The sequence below is a fragment of the Phyllopteryx taeniolatus genome, chromosome 4 (assembly GCF_024500385.1).
Source record: "Phyllopteryx taeniolatus isolate TA_2022b chromosome 4, UOR_Ptae_1.2, whole genome shotgun sequence".
Lineage (NCBI taxonomy): Eukaryota > Metazoa > Chordata > Actinopteri > Syngnathiformes > Syngnathidae > Phyllopteryx > Phyllopteryx taeniolatus.
In genome coordinates this window covers 1,303,546-1,326,355 of record NC_084505.1, presented here as the reverse complement: position 1 = coordinate 1,326,355, position 22,810 = coordinate 1,303,546, and the positions used below count along the sequence as shown (strand labels likewise).

Below are 22,810 nucleotides of genomic sequence, written 5' to 3'. Positions count from 1 at the left end.
TTTTCTGTCAATTTGGGGAGTTGTGTGTACAATAATGAGGAAAAAAATGAACTTAAATGATTCTTGCAAATGGCTGCAATATAACAAAGAGTGAAAAATTTAAGGGGGTCTGAATACTTTCCATACCCACTGTATGGGGGAGAACAGCGTGGGCTAGCCCTATGCCCACACCATATACAGCAGCTAAAATAAGTATTTAACACGTCACCATTTTTCTCACTAAATATACTTTCAAAGGTGCCTGAACATTTCACCAGATGTTGGGAACAACCCAAGTAATCCATACATACAAATAAGATCAGAAATTAAGGTGTGTCTAAAACTGTGAGATGACACAGGGAAAAAGTTTTGAACACATAAAGGAAAGGGAGGTGCAAAAAGGCATGGAAAGCCATCCATCAAGCCTTCCATCCATCCACTTTCTTTCCCGCTTATCCTCACTAGGGTCGCGGGCTGCTGGAGCCTATCCCGGCTATCTTCGGGCGAGAGGCGGGGTACAGCCTAAACAGGTCGCCAGCCAATCACAGGGCACATAGAAACAAACAACCATTCGCACATACATTCACTCCTACGAGCAATTTAGAGTCTTCAATCAACCTACGACACGTTTTTGGGATGTGGGAAGAAACCGGAGTGCCCGGAGAAAACCCACCCAGGCACAGGGAGAACATGCAAACTCCACACAGGCGGGGCCGGGATATGAACCCCGGTCCCCAGAACTGTGACGCAGATGTGCTAACCAGTCGGTGCCGGCATGGAAAGCCAAGACACCTAAAATGTATCAATAATCAAACAGCAATCCAGCCCCTTGTCAGCTGGTTCAGTCCTAATTGATGGCCTACAAAAAGGTCTCATTGCCAAAGTGTGAGTCAAGACACATCTCATGATGGGTAAGAAGAGCAAAGAGCTGTCTCAAGACCATCGCAAAGTAATTGTTGTAAAACATAACGATGGCATCGGTTACAGACGCATATCTAAGCTTCTGAATGTTCCAATGAGCACGGTTGGGGCCATTATACGTAAGAGGAAAGCCAATCATACCACCATAAATTTGCCTCGATCAGGTACTCCTCGCAGGATTCCTGAGAGAGGAGTTCAAAGAATAATCAGGAGTTGTCCAAGAGCCAAGAACCACTTGTGGAGTGTTTCACAAAGACCGGGAATTAGCAGGTACTGTTGTCACAAGGAAAACTGAGTAATGCACTCCGCCGCCATGGCCTGTATGCACGCTCATCACGAATACCCCATTGTTGGAAAAAAAAGCATGTCAAAGCTCGTTTAACTTTGCTGAACAACATTTGGACAAGCCAGTTAAATACTGGGAGAATATAGTCTGGTCCGATGAGAGCAAAATTGAACTGTTTGATGCCATAATGCACACCACGTTTGGAGGAGAAATGGCACTGAACATCACCCTAAAATTACCATACCAACAGTGAAGTTTGGAGGTGGGCACATGATGGTGTGGGGCTGATTTTCAGCAAATAGTACTAGTAAACCTCACATTATCAAAGGATGGATGAATGGGCAAATGTGCCGAGACATTGACAAAAATCGGCTGCCATCTACGAGGATGATGAAAATGAAACGAGGGGTCATTTCATTGGAATAATGATCCAAAACATACCACCAAGGAAACTCTCAACTGTTTCAAAAATAAATAAATAAAGCTGCTAGAATGGCCCAGCCAATCACTTGACTTAAATCCAATCGAAAATCTATGGAAAGAACTGCAACTCAAGGTCCATAAAAGAAGCCCACGGAACCTTCAAGATTGGAAAACTGCTTGTGTGGAGGAATGGGCCAAAATCACACCAGCGCAATGCATGCGACTAGTTTCTGCATAGAGGAGGCATCTTGAAGCTGTCATTGCAAGCAAAGGCTTTTGTACAAAATTTTAAATAAATACCAGTTGGTGTGTTCAATATTTTTTCATGTCATTTCACATTATTACACACAACCTAATTTCTGAATTTATTAGTTCTACTTTGTATGTATGGTTTACTTGGGTTGTTCCCAAAATCTAGTGAAATTTTCATTCCAATAGCACCTTTGGACATACATTTAATGAGAAAAATGGTGACGTGTTAAATACTTACTTCAGCCGCGATATATAAGTAAGGTTTCCTCCCATCACTAATCACCAACACCTTTACTATTTGCATGTGTGTGCATGTGTATATTTATAAAGTCGGAAACTCATACCCATAAGTGCATGGGTGTTAAACACTTACGTGAAGCAGAAGAACAGTGTGGTTGAGCCAACAAGGAAGAAAGTGGCTGCTGACACAGGGAAATAGCGTGACGGTCGCAGTGGCCTGTTGGACGGGATGACAGAATGGGGTCGGGGAGAGGAGGCTGGACCCTGCCCTTCACTCTTATTACTGCCACCAGGCATGCCTGCCTATATGTGTGGAGTGATGTTTTGGTTCTCAGCTGCAATGCTGAGGGAGTCGTCATTCAGTTAAATGTTCCTGCTACATTTCACATTAAACAAATCAAAAGAGATGGGATGGATAACATAGTTTTCCTTTGATGAGTCAGAAACAGGTGACCTTCAAAAAGAGAAACACAAATCCTGATGTATTGTATTTACCCCCCCCCCCCCCGGTCCCCCCCAAAAAAAAAAAAAAAAAAAAGCAAGTTAAAAAAAATAAAATAAATCCACAGATGTCATCCAAACAGGGCTTGTTAAAATGTTGGACAAAGTGCAATTATAGCTTTACCCAGACAACAACAAAGTATTCAGCATTGATCAATTTTAGTTTGAATGATGTTTTGTATAGTAATTTAACATGTTTCATTTGATCCGTTGGATTTATCAAAATAAGGGAGGTCGGTAATGCATTTCAGTAGACAGAGTAAAACTTAAAACCTTGAGAATTGCACTTGCTTGGAAGTCAAATTCTAAAATGTGCTAGTTTTTTTTTTTATCTGACAGTATCGAGAGCCATATCCAATTACTAAACTGAGATGTGAATTCAGAGCATCTATAACTGTTTCAGTCCAAGATTCATGTTAGGCACAAAAGTCTGGAAATGTACCAATGCAGAAGCTTGATTTTCCTACCTGTAGGCATTTCTAACATTTAACAGCAGTAGATTCAGACTGCCTGACCTGCGAGTTCCACCAGTGATTAGATTGACAAAAAAGAACAGATGGCGCTGAACTTCTGAAAACACATCGAGTAAAATGTCTTGGTATCCATGTCAATTAAATTTTCATAAGCAAAATTACACCAAACAACTAAAAATATATATTAGTCCAAATAATTTGCAGAATGATAATGTGAGAACAGTCAAGGGTAAAATCTGCCAGCTTTAGTGAAGATTACTTCATATGACCACAGTGCCTCCACTGATTTGAGTTTACTACCATGTTATCAATAATCAATGCGTGCTCATGGCCTTGACCTTCCAGCTCTGCCTCTCCAGTGCCCAAACAGTTTCCAACAGCCAGCAATGGCTTTTAGAAAAACTAAAAATACACTTGAGAAAAAAATTGAATGTTTGAACCATAGACAAATCAACAAGTCACATCTTAAAATTTTTTGATTTTTCTTTTCCCTTTTCGCAGCCAAACAATCCCTAACTAGACGAGCACTCCTTCGTAGGATATGATGTCTCTTTGCTGGAAAAATTGGATCCTTTGGTATATGGGAGTTGAACCATCGTCAAAAATCCATTTCAAATAGTTGTCCAACAAAAATATGCGAGTCTGATGATTGATCAGGATACTGCACCTAAAGAAATACAAAAGGAGAAATGTTTGTTAACAAGGCATTATGTTTTCAGGTGTTGGGTGGTTGAATGACTATATGGCAACTTTGCCCACATTAATCTATGTGCCAGTTTTAGGGAAGTTGCTCACGACTATTTGAGTATTGTATCAAATAATCAATATAAATCTTGTTGCCAAATAAAAATTAGAACATTTACCCATTCATCCATACATTTTATTGTACCTATTGGTTTTTGGTTCATGAGGGAAGCAGACTAAGCAGGGATGCCAACATTTCCCTGTACCTGGTGATCACTTCCAAATCCAACGGAGGAATCATGGAAGCATTTCTAGGTGAGCTACGACTGGTCTCTCTTGGCGGTCATTAATTTTGCTAAAAAAATTGGAAAACCAGCAGGTGACTTGGGCCTTCGAACTACAAGGATTATCGCTGGGGTACTCAAACGTAAATCTTAAGCCCCTTTTCCATTGCAGGAACCTTTTCAGGGACTGCACTAGACACCCTGGTAGCTTAAGTTCCTCCTGTTTCTACAAAAATAAACTACCAAAGTACAGAAGGTTCCCCGAGGATTATTTAGTTCCCCTGTCCCCGAGGGTCTTTTTAAGTTTACCAGGAACTCTTGAGGGGGCGGGCTGTGCTGATGAACGCTGATAGGCTGAGCACGGTTTACTGCAGCCATAGGCAACAATGATGCTTGTTCTAAGGTACAATAAATAAGAGAGTGGTTGCCAACTGTTGTCACCCTGGGACCCACATTTTCCTATTGTTGCAAATTTGCGACCCACTTCATAGGAGTTAAGAACAAGAAAGATATATATTTTTTTAAATACCCTCTGAAAACCTATGTACAGCATATTATATATTTAAATGCCGTTTCAAATGAGTTTATTGGACTGCCAAAGGCATATTTCTTGTCATGACATCCGCCAGCCAAAGGCTGCACTGCACTGAATTTGTTTACAGAATAAACTAGTGGGAAGAGAACAAGGAAGTAACATTTGTCATTTTCTGACTATATTCCTTGTGGGAACTTAGTAAGCCCCCGTACTGTACTAAAACAAATCTGAATGTGAATACATACAGTATAATTTTTTTACGCGCTGTCTGCAACACACACAAAATTGGTCCGCAACCTACTTTTGAGTACCAGTTGAAAATCACTGAAATAAGAAATACTCACAGGAATACTTAGAATATTCTTTGTCCATTACCTGTTGTAGGAATTGCCATCAGCATTTTTTTATGGAGTTTTTGGTGTGATGCTAAAGGTAAAGCTCCGTCAACACCACAATGGAAATGTGCATAACAACAAGACAGAGGATTTATTTAAGAAAGTATATTTAATGCGGTGAAACAGTGGCCAACTGGTAAGCACATCTGTCTCACAGTTCTGAGGACCCTGGTTCAAATCCGGCCTCGCCTCTGTGGAATTCGCATTTCAGCTTTAATTGCATGGTATTTACATCTAGATGTGTTAAACAACTCAGACAGAGCACCTTTTATTTGAACCCATCCACTTTTCAAGTGAGCAAAAGTATTGGAACAGATATGACTCAATTAACTTAGTGAATTAACATTGACTATTTGGTGGCATAACCCGTACTTGCAATAAATGCATCAAGCCTGCGACCCATGACTTCACCAGACTGTTGCATTCTTCATTTGAAATGCTTTTCCAGACCTTGACTGCAGTCTTGTTCAGTTCTTGTTTGTTTCTAGGAGTTCCTCCCTTCAGTCTCCTCTTCAGGAGGTAAAATGCATGCTCTATTGGGTTACGGTCCGGTGATTGACTTGGCCAGTCTGAGACCTTCCACTTTTCCCCCCTCCTTTGTTGTGTTGGCAGTGTGTTTTGGGTATTTGTCTTGTTGCATGATGAAGCTTCTTCCAATTTATTTGGATGCATTTTTCTGTTAATTGCTAGACAAAATGGTGTTTGAGACTTCAGAATTAATTTTGCTGCTACCATCATGAGTTACATCATCAATAAAGACTAGTGAGCCTGTTCCAGAAGCAGCCATGCAAGCCCAAGCCATGACATTACCTCCACCATGCTTTACAGATCAATCACTTTGAATAGGTTAATATATTGGTTATGTTATGTCACCAAATATTAAATGTGATTCACTTTAAGTTAATTTAATAATGTCTGTTCTTATACTTTTGCTCACTTGAAAAGTGGGTGGCTTCAAACAAATGGTGCTCTGTCCTGAGTTGTCTAAGACATCTAGATGTAAATACCATGAAATAAAAGCTGGAATTCTGCACTTTTGTCCCATGCAACTGTTGATCTGAAACCCAAATGTCTTCAGTATACAACAAAAACAAAGGAATTGACCTTCCCGTTCCAATATTTTTGGAAGGGACTGTATAAACAATCATTCGCACTTTGGGGACTGTATAGATACATATATACAGCGGCTGAAATAAGCATTGAACACGTCACCATTTTTCTCACTAAATATATTTCCAAAGGTGCTATTGACAAGGATTTCATCAGATGTTGGGAACAACCCAAGTACACCCATTTATACAAAGAAAGTAGAACAAATAAGCTCAGAAATTAAGTTGTGGTTAATAATGTGAAATGACACAGGGGAAAAGTATTGAACACATGAAGAAAGGGAGGTGCAAAAAGGCATGGAAAGCCAAGACAACACCTAAAATCTATCAATAATCAAACAGCAATCCAGCCCCTTGTCGGTGCAAATGAATATTAGCTGGTTCAGTCCGAATTGATAGCCTGCAAAATGTCTCATTGCCAAGGTGTGATTCAAGACACATCTCATGATGGGTAAGAGTAAAGAGCTGTCTCAAGACCATCGCAAACTAATTGTTGCAAAACATAACGATGGCACTAGTTACAGGCGTATATCGAAGCTTCTGAATGTTCCAGTAAGCACGGTTGGGGCCATAATACTTAAGTGGAAAGCCAATCATACCACCATAGATTTGCCTCGATCAGGTGCTCCTCGCAAGATTTGTGACAGAGAAGTGAAAAGAATAATCAGAAGAGTTGTCCAAGAGCCAAGGACCTGCGGAGAGCTTCAAAAAGACCTGGAATTAGCAGGTACTGTTCTGACAAGGAAAACAGTGAGTAATGCACTCTGGCGCCATGGCCTGTATGCATGCTCACCAAGCAAGACCCCATTGCTGAAGAAAAAGCATGTCAAAGCTCATTTAAAGTTTGCCGAACAACATTTGGACAAGCCAGTTAAATACTGGGTCTGGTCTGAAGAGAGCAAAGTTTAACTGTTGCCATAATCCAAACCACATTTGGAGGAGAAATGGCACTGCACATCACACTAAAAACACCACACCAACAGTGAAGTTCAGAGGTGGGAACATGATGGTGTGGGGCTACTTTACAGCAAATCGTACTGGTAAACTTCACATTATTGAAGGAAGGATGAATGTGCAAATGTACTGAGATCTTGACAAAGATCTGCTGCCATCGACGAGGATGATGAAAATGAACCGAGGGTGGACATTTCAGCAGGCTAGAGATCCAAGGAAACTCAACTGCTTTCAAAGAAAAAAACATGAGCCTGCTAGAATGGTCCAGCCAACCACCTGACTTGAAATCAATCGAAAATCTATGGAAGTAATGAAACTCAAGGTCCATAAAAGAAGCCCATGGAACCTTTAAGATTTGAAGACCACTTGTGTGGAGGAATGGGCCAAAATCACACCAGAACAATGCATGCGACTAGTTTCTCCATACAGGAGGCTTCTTGAAGCTGTCATTGCAAACAAAGGCTTTTGTACAAAGTATTAAATAAATACCAGTTGGCGTGTTCAATACTTTTTCCATGCGTCATTTCTAGGCTTTACACGATCAGGATTTTTTTGGGGCCGATTACCGATCAGCTAGTTTAAAAAAACGATAACTGATCACTGATCCGATCACAACATGGAGCAATGTGTCTATTTAAATGACCTGTTCATTTACTGTATGTACTTGTGTACTTAATTGCTCAAAAAATTATATTTATAATAAATAATGTATCTTTATTCATCTATTTATGCCAGTGAGGCATAGTGACAGACAGAACAAATGAATGGTCTTCTATGAGATGGCAGGAAGTACGTACAGTAATTAATGTATCCACTTTTTGTGACATTTTTGTTTGTTGGTGTGCCGTGAGATTTTTCAATTGTAAAATATGTTCCTTGGCTCCATAAAGGATGGAAATCACTGCTCTAGTCAGATCGTGTATTCTAATCAGTCAGGTCAAACCGACATTACAACATGACAGAAATAATGGGTGCCAACTTACTGTAATTAAATTACTTTATTGTAATTAAATTACTTCACCCACACCGAAACCTTGGAGCATGAAGGTGAACCTTCGGCCCAGTCTGAGGTCCTGAGCACTCTGGAGAAGGTTTTCGTCGATATCCCTGTACTTGGCCGCATTCATCTTTCCTTCGATTGCAACCAGTCGTCCTGTCCCTGCAGCTGACAAAAAAAAACACAGCATGATGCTGCCACCACCATGCTTCACTGTTGGGACTGTATTGGAGAGGTGATGAGCAGTGCCTGGTTTTCTCCACACACCGCTTAAAATTAAGCCCAAAAGGTTTGGTCTCATCAGACCAGAGAATCTTATTTCTCACCATCTTGGAGTCCTTCAGGTGATTTTTAGCTAACTCCATGCGGGCTTTCATGCGTCTCGCACTGAGGAGAGGGTTCCGTCGGGCCACTCTGCCATAAAGCCCCGACTCATGGAGGGCTGCAGTGATGGTTGACTTTCTAGAACTTTCTCCCATCTCCCGACTGCATCTCTGGAGCTCAGCCACAGTGATCTTCGGGTTCTTCGTTACCTCTCTCACCAAGGCTCTTCTCCGATTGCTCAGTTTGGCCGGACAGCCAGTTCTAGGAAGGGTTCCGGTCGTCCCAAACGTCTTCCATTTAAGGATTATGGCAGCCACTGTGCTCTTAGGAACCTTAAGGAGGTTTTCACTCAAAATCTCACGATACATGGCCCCATTCATTCTTTCCTTGCCACGGATCAGTCGTCCTGGTCCCTTTGCAGAAAAAGGTGGAAAATGTTGTTTCCACCGCCATGCTTCACAGTAGGTATGGTGTTCTTTGGGTGCAACTCAGCATTCTTTCTGCTCCAAACACGACAAGTTTAGGTTTTACTAAAACGTTCTATTTTGGTTTCATCTGACCATATGACATTCTCACAATTCTCTTCTGGTTCATCCAAATGCTCTCTAGTAAACTTCAGACCGGCCTGGACATGTACTGGCTTAAGCAGGGGGACATGTCTGGCACTGCAGGATTTGAGTCACTGGCGGCATAGTGTGTTACTGATGGTAGCCTTTGTTACTTTGGTCCCAGCTCTCTGCAGGTCATTCACTAGGTCCTGTGATTCTGGGATTTTTGCTCACTGTTCTTGTGATCGTTTTGCCCCCACGGGGTGAGATCTTGCATGGACCCCCAGATCGAGGGAGATTATCAGTGGTCTTCTATGTCTTCCATTTTCTAATAATTGCTCCCACAGTTGATTTCTTCACACCAAGTTGCTTACCTATTGCAGATTCAGTCGTCCCAGCCTGGTACCGGTCTACAATTTTGTTTCTGGTGTCCTTTGACTGATCTTTGGTCTTGGCCATAGTGGAGTTTGGAGTGTGACTGTTTGAGGTTGTGGACATGTATCTTTTATCCTGATAACAAGTTCCAACAAGTGCCGTTAATACAGGTAACGTGTAGAGGACAGAGGAGCCTCTTAAAGAAGAAGTTACAGGTCTGGAAGGGCCAGAAATCTTGGTTGTTTGTAGGTAACCAAATACTTATTTTCCACCATAATTTGCAAATAAATTCTTTAAAAATCAGAGAATGTGATTTTCTGTTGTTTTTTTTCCTCATTTTGTCTCTCATAGGTGAGGTATAGCGATGATGAAAGGCCTCTCTCATCTTTTTAAGTTTGAGAATTTGCACAATTGGTGGCTGAGTAAATACTCTCTCTCACTCTACATACATAAATATATATATATTTGTAAACGGGTTGGGAATGATAAACCGATGCGACCTGATATCCGTTCGTAAAAGAGAGATATGACTGTATCGGTAGCAGACGCTGTTCTCGATACAAAATTCGCCAGGCATCTTTATATTATGCATAAATGTGCATACTTCACTGTTACTACCACTGATTTAAAACTAGACTTTACACCGATTTTATGGGCTTTATCGGTATCGTCCGATAATTAGCATTTTATGCTGATCGGCTTTAATGTCATAATTCGCCGATCCGATCAATGACGTCATTGATCGGCTCCGCAAAAAATATTTACTCCGCGTCGCCATCGTGCACAGTATATTTGAATCCAAAAGCTAGTTTATTTTGAGCCTTGTCGTGTGTCTTTTGGCGTAGTCTTGTAAATATCTGACGGCCAATAAAGTTATTTAAAAAAAAAAAAAAAAAAAAAACATGTCCGCGGTTTGAGACAGACAACACGTAATACCGGATCATACTACAAGACAAAATTTGCTCTTTCAAGATTCCACTATGTCAGACTACTACAATAAAATATCATATTCCGATACCACCGCATCCCGTTTTTTACGATCATTGGGCTTTATCTTATCAACTCAAATGTGACCAGATACACTTGTTACCGTGGCGACGACAAGAGTGGATCGAGCAGACTATATTATGAGGACAAAATTGGGGAAAAACGTGTGTTGGTGGTCACCGGTGCTCAGGACAGGAGAGGACGTTCGTTTAAGGCTTACTGTTGTTGTATGTTCACGTACTTTTAATACGATACGGCTAGCAAGCATGCAACAAAAACGTTATGTAGCCTAGCAAGCGAGTGTTAGCACGAACGGTTGGACGTAAACATGCCTCCGTTCTGTCGAATCATGCTCTAAAGTTTCGGTGTGGGTGAAGTCATTTAATTAAAAATAAAGTAATTTAATTACAGTAACTTAGCACCCATTATTTCTGTCATGTAATGTTGGTTTGACCTGACTGATTAGAATACACGACTTGACTAGAGCAGTGATTTCCAACCTTATGGAGCCAAGGAACATATTTTACAATTGAAAAATCTCACGGCACACCAACAAACAAAAATGTCACAAAGAGTGGATACATTAATTACTGTATTTACTTCCTGCCATCCAATAGAAGACCATTCATTTGTTCTGTTTGTCACTATGCCTCACTGCCATAAATAGAGGAACAAACATTATTTATTGTAAATATAATTTTTTGGAGTAATTAAGTCCTCAAGTAAATACAGTAAATGAACAGGTCATTTAAATAGATACATTCCTCCATCTTGTGATCGGTGATGGGTTATCGGTTTTTTAAACTGCTGATCGGCCCCAAAAATCCTGATCGTGTAAAGCCTATTTAAAACATTCATTAAAAAAATCTTTTGCATGTTCTCCCCGTGCCTGCGTGGGTTTTCTCCGCGCACTCCGGTTTCCTCCCACATCCCAAAAACATGCATGCTAGGTTAATTGACAAAACTCTAAATTGCCCGTAGGTGTGAATGTGAGTGCGTATGGTTCTTTGTTTATGTGTGCCCTGCGATTGGCTGGCAACCAATTCAGGGTGTGCCCCGCCTCCTGCTCGATGATAGCTGGGATAGGCTCCAGCACGCCCGCGACCCGAGTGAGGAGAAGCGGTTCAGAAAATGGATGGATGGATGGATGGATTTAAAAAATCTGTGAAGTATCGCAACACCAGTCCAGTTCTGGGGGACACTAGACCACCCCAGGTCTCGAACAAAAGCGGTCCCATCCGAATGTGATGTGGCATTTCAAAATAAAAGTCCCATCAACTCTGCATATTTCACTGTCATTACCACTGATTTCAAAAAGTCATTAAATTGTTTTTATTAGGTATCGCAACAATCCCACATCACATTTGGATGGGACCACTTTTGTTGGAGACCTGGGGTGGTATCGTGTCCCCCAGAACTGGACTGGTTTTGCGATACCTCATAGATTTTTTTAATGAATGTTTTAAATCAGTGGTAGTGACAGTGAAATAGGCAGAGTTGAGGGGACTTTTATTTTGAAATGCCACATAAGATTTGGATGGGACCTCTTTTATTGGAGACCTGGGGTGGTGTAGTGTCCCCCAGAACTGGACTGGTGTTGCAATACCTCATAGATTTTTTAAATGCATTATTTAAATCAGTGGTAGTTACAGTGAAATATGCATATTTCAGCGGACTTTTATTTTGAAATGCCACATCAGATTTGGGGGGGGACCTCTTTTGTTGGAGACCTGGGCTTGTGTAGTGTCCCCTAGAGCTGGACTCGTGTTGTGATACCTAATAAAAAAAATATGACTTTTTTTAAAATCAGTGGTAATGACAGAAATATGCAGAGTTGAGGGGACTTTTATTTTGAAATGCCACATCAGTTTTGGATGGGACCTCTTTTGTTGGAGACCTGGGGTGGTCTAGTGTCCCCCAAAACTGGACTAGTGTTGCGATACCGAAAGGATTATTTTTATTCCTTTTTTAAAAATCAGTATGCATTGATATCCACGTATTATTTGTAGGCTTTATTTTGAAGGTGGCTTTCGTCGCTTGTTGTCGGCTTATTACCGTAATAACGAGTATAGTCAAAATTAGGGGCGGCTGGCTTGACGACTTCTTTTCGAGTGGATGCTGGCTTGACCGCAGTACGCAGCAGTGGCGGATACTCATGACACCACTAGTTTAACTAAATTGCTCCGTAGCGCCACCACAAGTAAATTTCCAACCTCGGGGAAACACTGCAAGCGCTTAATTAGAATTCCTTCAACCTTTACATAAAGCAAGAATCTTCTTCTTTTCCTTTCGGCTTGTCCCGTTAGGGGTCGCCACAGCGCGTCATCCTTTTCCATGTAAGCCTATCTCCTGCGTCCTCCTCTCGAACACCAACTGCTATCATGTCTTCCCTCACGACATCCATCAACCTTCTCTTTGGTCTTCCCCTAGCTCTCTTGCCTGGCAGCTCCAACCTCATCATCCTTCTACCAATATACTCACTATTTCTCCTCTGATCGTGTCCAGATCATTGAAGTCTGCTCTCTCTAACTTTGTCTCCAAAACATCGAACTTTGGCTGTCCCTCTGATGAGCTCATTTCTAATTGTATCCAACCTGGTCACTCCAAGAGCGAACCTCAACATCTTCATTTCCGCCAACTCCAGCTCTGCTTCCTGTTGTCTCTTCAGTGCCACTGTCTCTAATCCGTACATCATGGCTGGCCTCACCACTGTTTTATAAACTTTGCCCTTCATCCTAGCAGAGACTCTTCTGTCACATAACACACCTGACACCTTCCTCCACCCGTTCCAACCTGCTTGGACCCGTTTCTTCACTTCCTGACCACACTCACCATTGCTCTGGACGGTTGACCCCAAGTATTTAAAGTCCTCCACCCTTGCTATCTCTTCTCCCTGTAGCCTCATTCTTCCCCCACCGCCCCTCTCATTCATGCACATATATTCTGTTTTACTTCGGCTAATCTTCATTCCTCTTCTTTCCAGTGCATGCCTCAATCTTTCTAACTGTTTCTCCAGCTGGTCCCTGCTTTCACTGCAGATCACAATGTCATCTGCAAACATCATGGTCCACGGGGATTCCAGTCTAACCTCATCTGTCAGCCTATCCATCACCACTGCAAAAAGGAAGGGGCTCAGGGCTGAACCCTGATGCAGTCCCACGTCCACCTTAAATTCTTCTGTCACACCTACAGCACACCTCACCGCTGTTCTGCTGCCCTGTATTATTCTAACATACTTCTCTGCCACTCCAGATTTCCGCATGCAGTACCACAGTTCCTCTCTGGGTACTCTGTCATAGGTTTTCTCTAGATCTACAAAGACACAATGTAGCTCCTTCTGACCTTCTCTGTACTTTTCCATCAACATCCTCAAGGCAAATAATGCATCTGTGGTACTCTTTCTAGGCATGAAACCATACTGTTGCTCGCAAATACTCACTTCTGTCCTGAGTCTAGCCTCCACTACTCTTTCCCTTAACTTCATTGTGTGGCTCATCAACTTTATTCCTCTATAGTTGCCACAGCTCTGCATATCACCTTTGTTCTTAAAAAGCCACTTCTCCTAGATGCTTCCATACCTCCACAGGAATGTCATCAGGACCAACTGCCTTTCCATTTTTCATTCTCTTTAATGCCTTTCGATTAGTAAGGGGGAAGTTATTCCCCCTTACTAATCATTGCCACTTCCTGGTCCACCACACTTGCCTCTTCTACTCTCCCTTCTCTACCATTCTCCTCATTCATCAACTCCTCAAAGTATTCTTTCCATCTAGCTAGCACACTGCTGGCACCAGTCAACATATTTCCATCTCTATCCTTAATCACCCTAACCTGCTGCACATCCTTCCCATCTCTATCCCTATGTCTGGCCAGCCTGTGTAGATCCTTTTCTCCTTCTTCAGTGTCCAACCTGCCATACATGTCATCATATGGCTCTTGTTTTGCCTTTGCCACCTCTACATTTGCCCTGTGTCGCATCTCAATGTATTCCTTTCGCCTCTCCTCGGTCCTCTCAGTGTCCCACTTCTTCTTAGCTAACCTTTTTCCTTGTATGATTTCCTGTACTGTGAAGTTCCACCACCAAGTCTCCTTCTCTCCTTTCCTGCCAGAAGATACACAAAGTACTCTCCTGCCTGCCTCTCTGATCACCTTGGCTGCAGTGGCCCAGTCTTATGGAAGCTCCTCCCGTCCACCGAGAGCCTGTCTCACCTCTTCCCGAAAAGCTGTACAACACTCGTTTTGTCTCAGCTTCCACCACATGGTTCTCTTCTCTGCCTTTGTCTTCCTAATTTTCCTCCCCACCACCAGAGTCATCTTACACACCACCATCCTATCCTGTCTAGCCACACTCTCCCCTACCACTACCTTACAGTTGGTAACCTCCTTCAGATTACATCGTCTGCACAAGATGTAATCCACCTGTGTGCTTCTACCTCCGCTCTTGTAGGTCACCCTATGTTCGTGCCTCTTCTGGAAAAAAGTTTTCACTTCAGCCATTTGCATCCTTGTTGCAAAGTCTACCACCATCTGTCCCTCCAAGTTCCTTTCCTGGATGCCGTACTTACCCATCACTTCTTCATCACCCCTATTAGCTTCACCAACATGTCCATTACAATCTGCACCAATTACGACTCTCTCTGTCTGGGATGCTCAGAACTACTTCATCTAGCTCCTTCCAGAATTTCTCTTTCACCTCTAGGTCACATCCTACCTGTGGGGCATAGCCACTAATCACATTACACATAACACCCTCAATTTCAAATTTCAGCCTCATCACTCGATCTGATACTCTTTTCACCTCAAAGACATTCTTAGCCAACTCTTCTTTTAAAATAACCCCGACTCCATTTCTCTTCCCATCTACACCATGGTAAAATAATTTAAACCCTGCCCCTAAACTCCTAGCCTTACTGCCTTTCCACTTGGTCTCCTGGACACACAATATATCAGCCTTTCTCCTAATCATCATGTCAACCAACTCCCGAGATTTTCCTGTCATAGTCCCAACATTCAAAGTCCCCACATTCAGTTCTAGGCTCTGTGTTTTCCTCTTCTCTTTCTGCCAAAGAACCCGCTTTCCACCTCTTCTTCTTTTTTGACTTCGACCCACAGTAGCTGAATTTCCAACGGCGCCCCGCAGGTTGACGGCGCCGGTGGAGGACGTTGTTAACCCGGGCCACGACCGATCCGGTATGGAATTCTTTGGATGAACGCTCATATTTGTTTGGCAAGGTTTTAAGCCGGATGCCCTTCCTGACGCAACCCTCTGCATTTATCCGGGCTTGGGACCAGCCTACAGTTTGCATTGACTTGTGCCCCCCATAGGGATGCATTCACATAAAGCAAGAATAATACAACCCCAAGTCCAATGAAGTTGGGGCGTTGTGTTAAACATAAATAAAAACAGAATACAATGATTTGCAAATCATTTTCAACCTATAGTTAATTGAATACACTAAGAAGATATTTAATGTTCAAACTGATAAACTTGATTGTTTTTAGCAAATAATAATTAACTTAGAATTTTATGTCTGCAACTTGTTCCAAAAATGCTGGGACAGGTGACAAAAAAAAGAGTGAGAAAGTTGAGGAATGCTCATCAAACACCTGTTTGGAACATCCCACAGGTTGAACAGGCTAATTGGGAACAGGTGGGTGCCATGATTGGGTATAAATGGAGCTGGAATGTTGTTAAAAGAGAAGGTGATGTAACACAGTGGTAAACATGTCCCTGTCCCAGCTTTTTTGGAACGTGTTGCAGGCATAAAATTCTAAATTCATGATAATTGGCTAAAAACAAAGTTTATCAGTTTGAACAATATATATTTTTTGTAACGTATTAAATTAAATATACGTTGAACATGATTTGCAAATCTTTGCATTCTGTTTTGATTTATGTTTAACACAACATCCCAACTTCATTGGAATTGGGGTTGTAGTAGTTCATCACAGACATATTGTTTTCTATCGTGTACAAATCCTACTAACGTGTGAGTTTCGACGCTGAAATCTAGAAACATTGTCATCTTTGTCAGAACCACAGAAACTCTCAACTGAATTGAAAATTTCAAAAACGAAGCGGTAACGGCATTTCCCAACAACGTAATCGGGGGGAAAAACAAGCGTTACCTTGCGCGTAACAATGAGAAAACGCGATATTTGGGGACCTCCGCTGCTAAACTCACGTACCCAGCAAAAAAATCCAGCACAGCAAAATGGAAAGAAAATGTCGGCCGCTTTTCTGGATTTAATAACATACTTACATTGTGTGAATTCAGCATGCAAATTACAGTACAAAGGCTAACAATTTGGTTAAGTTATGAAATGGAAGTCCAGACATCACTTGACGCGTCAGTTGCTTAAATCGTCTGCGGATTTGAAACCAATCCATAAATACCAAACAAATGTCTAATAAATTCATGCACGTTGCTCATGTCAGTGAGATAGCCCTTATTAATCGGTCAACGCCTACAGTGCAGGGGTGGGCACGCTACACAGCATAATTACTCCAGCGTTATTGGATACGATCAAGACAATAACAATGCACTCTATGTTTTACAATAAGGACAACATGTGTGAATAGCTAGTTCTTGGTACTTAGCAGGTGAGCTCAGCTATAGCGGTTCGCTAACGAATCAACTCACCTGTGAAGGTTCTGAGAGTGGCTCTGGGTCCAGAAACTGTTGCGGTTAATCCAAATTACGACACTGCCGTTCCCATTAATCACAAAGGGCTAGAGAGCATCGAGTACATCCACACAAACAGTATTCTGCGCCCTCGAAAAATGAATGAGTTTGATAGGTGAGGCTAGCTTTTCCATTATTAGAAAACTATAGCGATGGCTGGCTAAATGGCCAAGCTAACTGTTACCGTACGTCAGGCATTTGCTAGGTGAAGGGGTGTATTGTATCAGTTCTCGCCCTCGTGCCTGGAATTAGAATTTACACATTTTTCGTGTTTCAGGGCTTCCACGGAGGCAGACATATTGACCTGTCTCCCAAAACTGACGTCACGTAACATTGAGTCACAATAGAAACAACCCTGATTGGGTGACATAAGCCTCCCAACGCGCGCGCGCGCGCGCTCTCTCTCTCTCTCTCTTTCTCTCTCTCTCTCTCTCTCTCTCTCTCTCTCAACAACAACGGCGTGGGCCAAACTCAATATTTAATAAAAAAATCACTGCAATGTGCATGTTTCCCTTCTCTGCAGAAATGCGGCGTTAAAGTTTATCATATGACAACAAACTTAAATTTTGCTTAAACGCTGAATCTCGAATAAACAAATTTTAATATCATAAACACATGAGAAATCAAATTTGGGATAAAATACATCAGTGGTATTTGTTTGTTGTTTTGTATTTAAATAGATAACATGAATGTTTTTGGATCAGCAGGCGCACGCATTTATTTTTGAGACAAACGTAAAGCAGTTTTCAACTTGAGATGAGTCACACGTGGAGGAAGGCCCTCCCTCCATCCATGGCTGAACAAGGTGGACAACCAGCAGCCCTGTCATTAGTAAGGAAAATATAAACAAGACAGGAAGATACAAAAAACAGCTTGTTATTACAGTGTTTAAATAATAACACTGCCGTCGGCTGGCGACCAGTTCAGGCTGTACGCCGCCTCTCAGCCAAAAATAGCTGGGATAGGCTCCAGCACGCCCGCGACCCTGGTGATGATAAGCGGTACAGAAAATGGATGGATGGATAAATAACAAGTGGCTCGCTCTCAAACATCTATATATTTATAGTTTATGCTCTCAACGGGGGCGGCACGGTGGACGACTGGTTAGCACATCTGCCTCAGTTCTGAGCACCCGGGTTCAAATCCGGCCTCGCCTGTGTGGAGTTTGCATGTTCCCGCCGTGCCTGCGTGGGTTTTCTCCGGGTACTTTCGTTTCCTCCGACATCCCAAAAACATGCATGGTAGGTTAATTGAAGACTATAAATTGCCCATAGGTGTGAATGTGTGTGTGAATGGTTGTTTGTCTGTATGTGTCTTGCAATTCACAAGCAAAATTCAATATTTACAAATGATAAGTCACAATAAATGCAAACACAACATAAAAAAACGTAAAAATCAGATATATTTGTGGATTTGAAAAACATGCAAATGATTTGTGGATTTGAAAAACACGTGCAAATTATTTGTGGATTTTTAAAACGTGCAAATTATTTGGGGATTTGAAAAACACGTGTGAATCGCAGATATATTTATAGATTTTAAAAATACGTGCAAATTATTTGTGGATTTGACATATGATTTTCAGTAATATCCCATTCTAAATCAATCCATCCATCCATTTTCCGTACCGCTTATCCTCAATAGGGTCGCGGGCGTGCTGGAACCTATCCCAGCTATCAGTGTGAGATCACACACTGATGTTGGATGAGAAGACCTGGCTAACTGTCCACTCGAAATCAACCCAAAGGTGTGCTATCGGGTTGAGGGCACGACTCCATATCAAATTCTCTCGTCCATGCCTTTGTTGTTGGAACAGGAAGGGGTAATCCCCAAACAGTTTAGCGGTCCAAAATCTCTGTATGCTGGAGCATTCAGAGTTCCTTTCACTGTAGCTCAGGGGTTAATATTTTGGACATTTCCAACTTTGGGAACAGTTTGGAGATGGCCCCCTTCCCGTTTCAACATGACTGTGCATCAGTGCACAATGTTTTCACCATTTATGGATAATGGCTCTCACTGTGGTTTGCTGCGGTCCCAAAGCTTTAGAAATGCCTTTATGACCTTTTCCACAGTGACAGATCTCAATTACTTTCTTTTTCATTTTGTCCTGAATTTCTTTAGATCTTGGCAACATGTCTAGCTGTGGAGAATATTTTGGTCTACCTCACTTTGTCAGGCAGGTCCCCATTTAAGTGATTTCTTGTTTGAGAACAGGTGTGGCAGTATCAGCCCTGGGTGTGGCTAGAGAAATTGATAAACCACAGTTACTGTATGTTTTAACAGGGGAGGCAATCACTTTTTCACCTGTTCGTGACCTCAAGCTGAAATGAAAGTGGTTTCTGCAGCAGGACAATGATCCAAAACACACCAGCAAGTCCACCTCTGAATGGCTGAAGAAAAATAAAATGAAGAGTTTGGAGTGGCCTAGTCCAAGTCTTGACCTGAATCCAATTGAGATGGCGTGGCATGACCTTAAAAAGGCGGTTCATGCCCAAAAACCCTCCAATGTGGCTGAATTACAACAATTCTGCAAAGATGAGTGGGCCAAAATTCCTCCACAGCGCTGTAAGAGACTTACTGTAAGCTATCACAAACGCTTGATTGCAGTTGTTGCTGCTAATGGTGGCCCAACCAATTATGAGGTTTAGGGGACAATCACCTTTTCACTCAGGGCCATGACGGTTTGGATTTTTTTTCTCCCTTAATAATGAAAAAAAACTTAATTTAAAAATTGCATTTTGTGTTTTCTTGTTCTGTTTTTGACTAATATTTCAATTTGTTTGATGATAGGAAACGTGTGTGACAAACGTGCAAAAAAAATGAGTCGTAGGCTTTCTTGTAGTCAATCCAGGCAGTGCACAGGTTGGTACTTCTGATTTTACCGTCTTGGATGATTGCCCTGTCGACCAGTAGCTAGTGTTTGGCTCCCCTAGTGTTATTATCAATGCCTTTATGCGCTCTGCTCATGTATTGATCCATATGCCTTCTCATTTTAGCTGCTATTATGCCTGATAGGAGCTTCCATGTGGCGCTGATCCTGGTTATAGGCTGATGGATGGATAGTGTCATTCCCTTCTGGGGGTCCTTCATGATGAGGACTGTCCGACCTTAGATTAGCCATTCTGGGTGGCTCCCCGATGTTAGGCGCTCATTCATTTGTGCTGCCAGGCATTCATGGAGAGCAGTTAGCTTCTCTAGCCAGTAGGTGTAAATCATGTTGGGCCCTGGAGCTGTCCAGCTCTTCATCTTATACATTCTTGCTTGGATATCTGCCACTGTTACGACTACTGGTATATATATATATATAAGCGGCACGGTGGCCGACTGGTTAGAGCGTCAGCCTCACAGTTCTGAGGAACCCCGGCCCCGCCTGTGTGGAGTTTGCATGTTCTCCCCCTGACTGCGTGGGTTTTCACCGGGCACTCCGGTTTCCTCCCAAAAACATGCATGAATTGGAGACTCTAAATTGCCCGTACGTGTGAATGTGAGTGCGAATGGTTGTTTGTTTGTATGTGCCCTGCGATTGGCTGGCAACCAGTTCAGGGTGTACCCTGCCTCCTGCCCGATGATAACTGGGAGAGGCTCCAGCACGCCCGCGACCCTAGTGAGGAGAAGCGGCTCAGAAAATGGATGGATGGATGGATATATATACATTCTTCTTTTCCTATCGGCTTGTCCTGTTAGGGGTCGCCACAGCATGTCATCGTTTTCCATGTAACCCTATCTCCTGCATCCTCCTCTCTAACACCAACTGCCCTCATGTCTTCCATCACAACATCCATCAACCTTCTCTTTGGTCTTCCTCTAGCTCTCTTCTCCATCCTAATCTTTAGTGTCCAGATACATACTCACTATCTCTCCTTTTGACATGTCCAAACCATCCAAGTCTGCTCTCTCTAACTTTGTCTCCAAAACATCTAAGCTTGGCTGTCCCTCTGATGAGCTAATGTCTAATTTTTCTAACCTGGTCACTCCGAGAGCAAACCTCGACATTTTCATTTCCGCCACCTCCAGCTCTGCTTGCTGTTGTCTCTTCAGTGCCACTGTCTCTAATCCGTCCATCATGGCTGGCCTCACCACTGTTTTATAAACTTTGCCCTTCATCCTAGCAGAGACTCTTCTGTCACATACACCTGACACCTTCCTCCACCTGTTCCAACCTGCTTGGACCAATTTCTTTAATTCCATACCACACTCACCATTGCTCTGGACTGTTGACGCCAAGTATTTAAAGTCCTCCACCCTTGCTATCTCTTCTCCCTGTAGCCTCACTCTCCCCCCTCCACCCCTCTCATTCATGCACATATACTCTGTCTTACTTCAGCTAATCTTCATTCCTCTCCTTTTCAGTGCATGCCTCCATCATTCTAGCAGTTCCTCCAACTGCTCCCTGCTTTCACTGCAGATGACAATGTCATCTGCAAACATCATGGTCCACAGAGATTTGAGTCTAACCTCATCTGTCAGCCTATCCATCACCACTGCAAACAGGAAGTGGCTCAGGGCTGATCCCTGAGATGCAGTCCCACCTCTACCTTAAACTCCTCTGTCACACCTACAGCACACCTCACCACTGTTCTGCTGCCCTCATACATGTCCTGTATTATTATAACATACTTCTCTGCTACTCCAGACTTCTGGATGCAGTATCACAGTTCCTCTCTGCGTCCTATGTCATAGGCTTTCTCTAGATCAGACAATGGAGCTCCTTCTTCCATACTATTGCTTGCAAATACTCACTTCTGTCCTGAGTCTATCCTACACTACTCTTTCCCATAAGTTCATTATGTGCGTCATCAACTTTATTTCTCTATAGTTCCCACAGCTCTGCACATCACCCTTGTTCTTAAAAATAGGCACCAGCACAACTTTCCTCCAATCCTCAGGCATCTCCTAGAATTCAGAAATCATCTAGATTTCTTTGAACAAGCTGGTCAAAACTCCACGGCCACGTCTCCTACATGCTTCCTTACCTCCATAGGAATGTCATCAGGACCAACTGCCTTTCCATTTTTCATCCTCTCGAGTGTCTTGCTAATTTCCCCCTTACTAATCACTGCCACTTCCTGGTCCACCACACTTGCCTCTTCTACTCTTCCTTCTCTCTAATTTTCCTAATTCATCAACTCCTCAAAATATTCCTTCCATCTGTACAGCACACGACTGCTCACCAGTCAACACATTTCCATCTCTATCCTTAATCACCCGAACCTGGTGCACATCCTTCCCATCTCTAGCCCTCTGTCTGGCCAACCTATATAGATCTTTTTCTCCTTCTTTAGTGTTCAACCTGGCATACATGTCATCATATGCCTCTTGTTTGGCCTTTGCCACCTCTACCTTTGCCCTACGTCGCATCTCAATGTATTCCTTTCGCCTCTCCTCGGTCCTCTCAGTGTCCCACTTCTTCTGAGCTAACCTCTTTCCTTGTATGATTTCCTGTACTGTGAGGTTCCACCATCAAGTCTCCTTCTCTCCTTTCCTGCCAAAAGATACACCAAGTACTCTCCTGCCTGTCTCTTTGATCACCTTGGCTGTAGTGGTTCAGTCTTCTGGAAGCTCCTTCTGTCCACCGAGAGCCTGTCTCATCTCTTCCCAAAAAAATGCACAACATGCTTTCTTTCTCAGCTTCCACCACATGGTTCACTGCTCTGCTTTTGTCTTCTTAATCTTCCTCCCCACCACCAGAGTTATCTTTCACAGCATCACCATATGCTGTCGAGCCACACTCTCCCCTACCACTACCACAGTTGGTAACCTCCTTCAGATTACATCGTCTGCGCAAAATGTAATCCACCTGGGTGCTTCAACCTTCGCTCTTGTAGGTCGCCCTATGTTCCTGCCTCTTCTGGAAAAA

At 42.6% G+C, this 22,810-nt stretch overlaps 1 protein-coding gene across 6 annotated transcripts in view; it reads right to left on the bottom strand.

The window, feature by feature from the left end:
• LOC133477376 (palmitoyltransferase ZDHHC5-A-like) overlaps nucleotides 1-17,303 on the bottom strand; it is a 156,351-nt gene extending 139,048 nt beyond the window's left edge. For 5 of the 6 annotated variants that reach the window (XR_009788322.1, XR_009788323.1, XR_009788324.1 and 2 more), the window contains exon 1: nucleotides 2,235-2,602. Coding sequence is in view for 1 of the 6 variants with exons in the window: in XM_061772025.1 (XP_061628009.1) it covers nucleotides 2,235-2,398 (164 nt within the window). In the remaining 5 variants the exon portion in view is untranslated. Of the gene's footprint in view, nucleotides 1-2,234; nucleotides 2,603-16,911 lie in introns of those variants that run through there. The other variant, XM_061772026.1, reaches the window with a different exon arrangement.
• Between the last annotated feature and the right edge of the window lie 5,507 nt (nucleotides 17,304-22,810).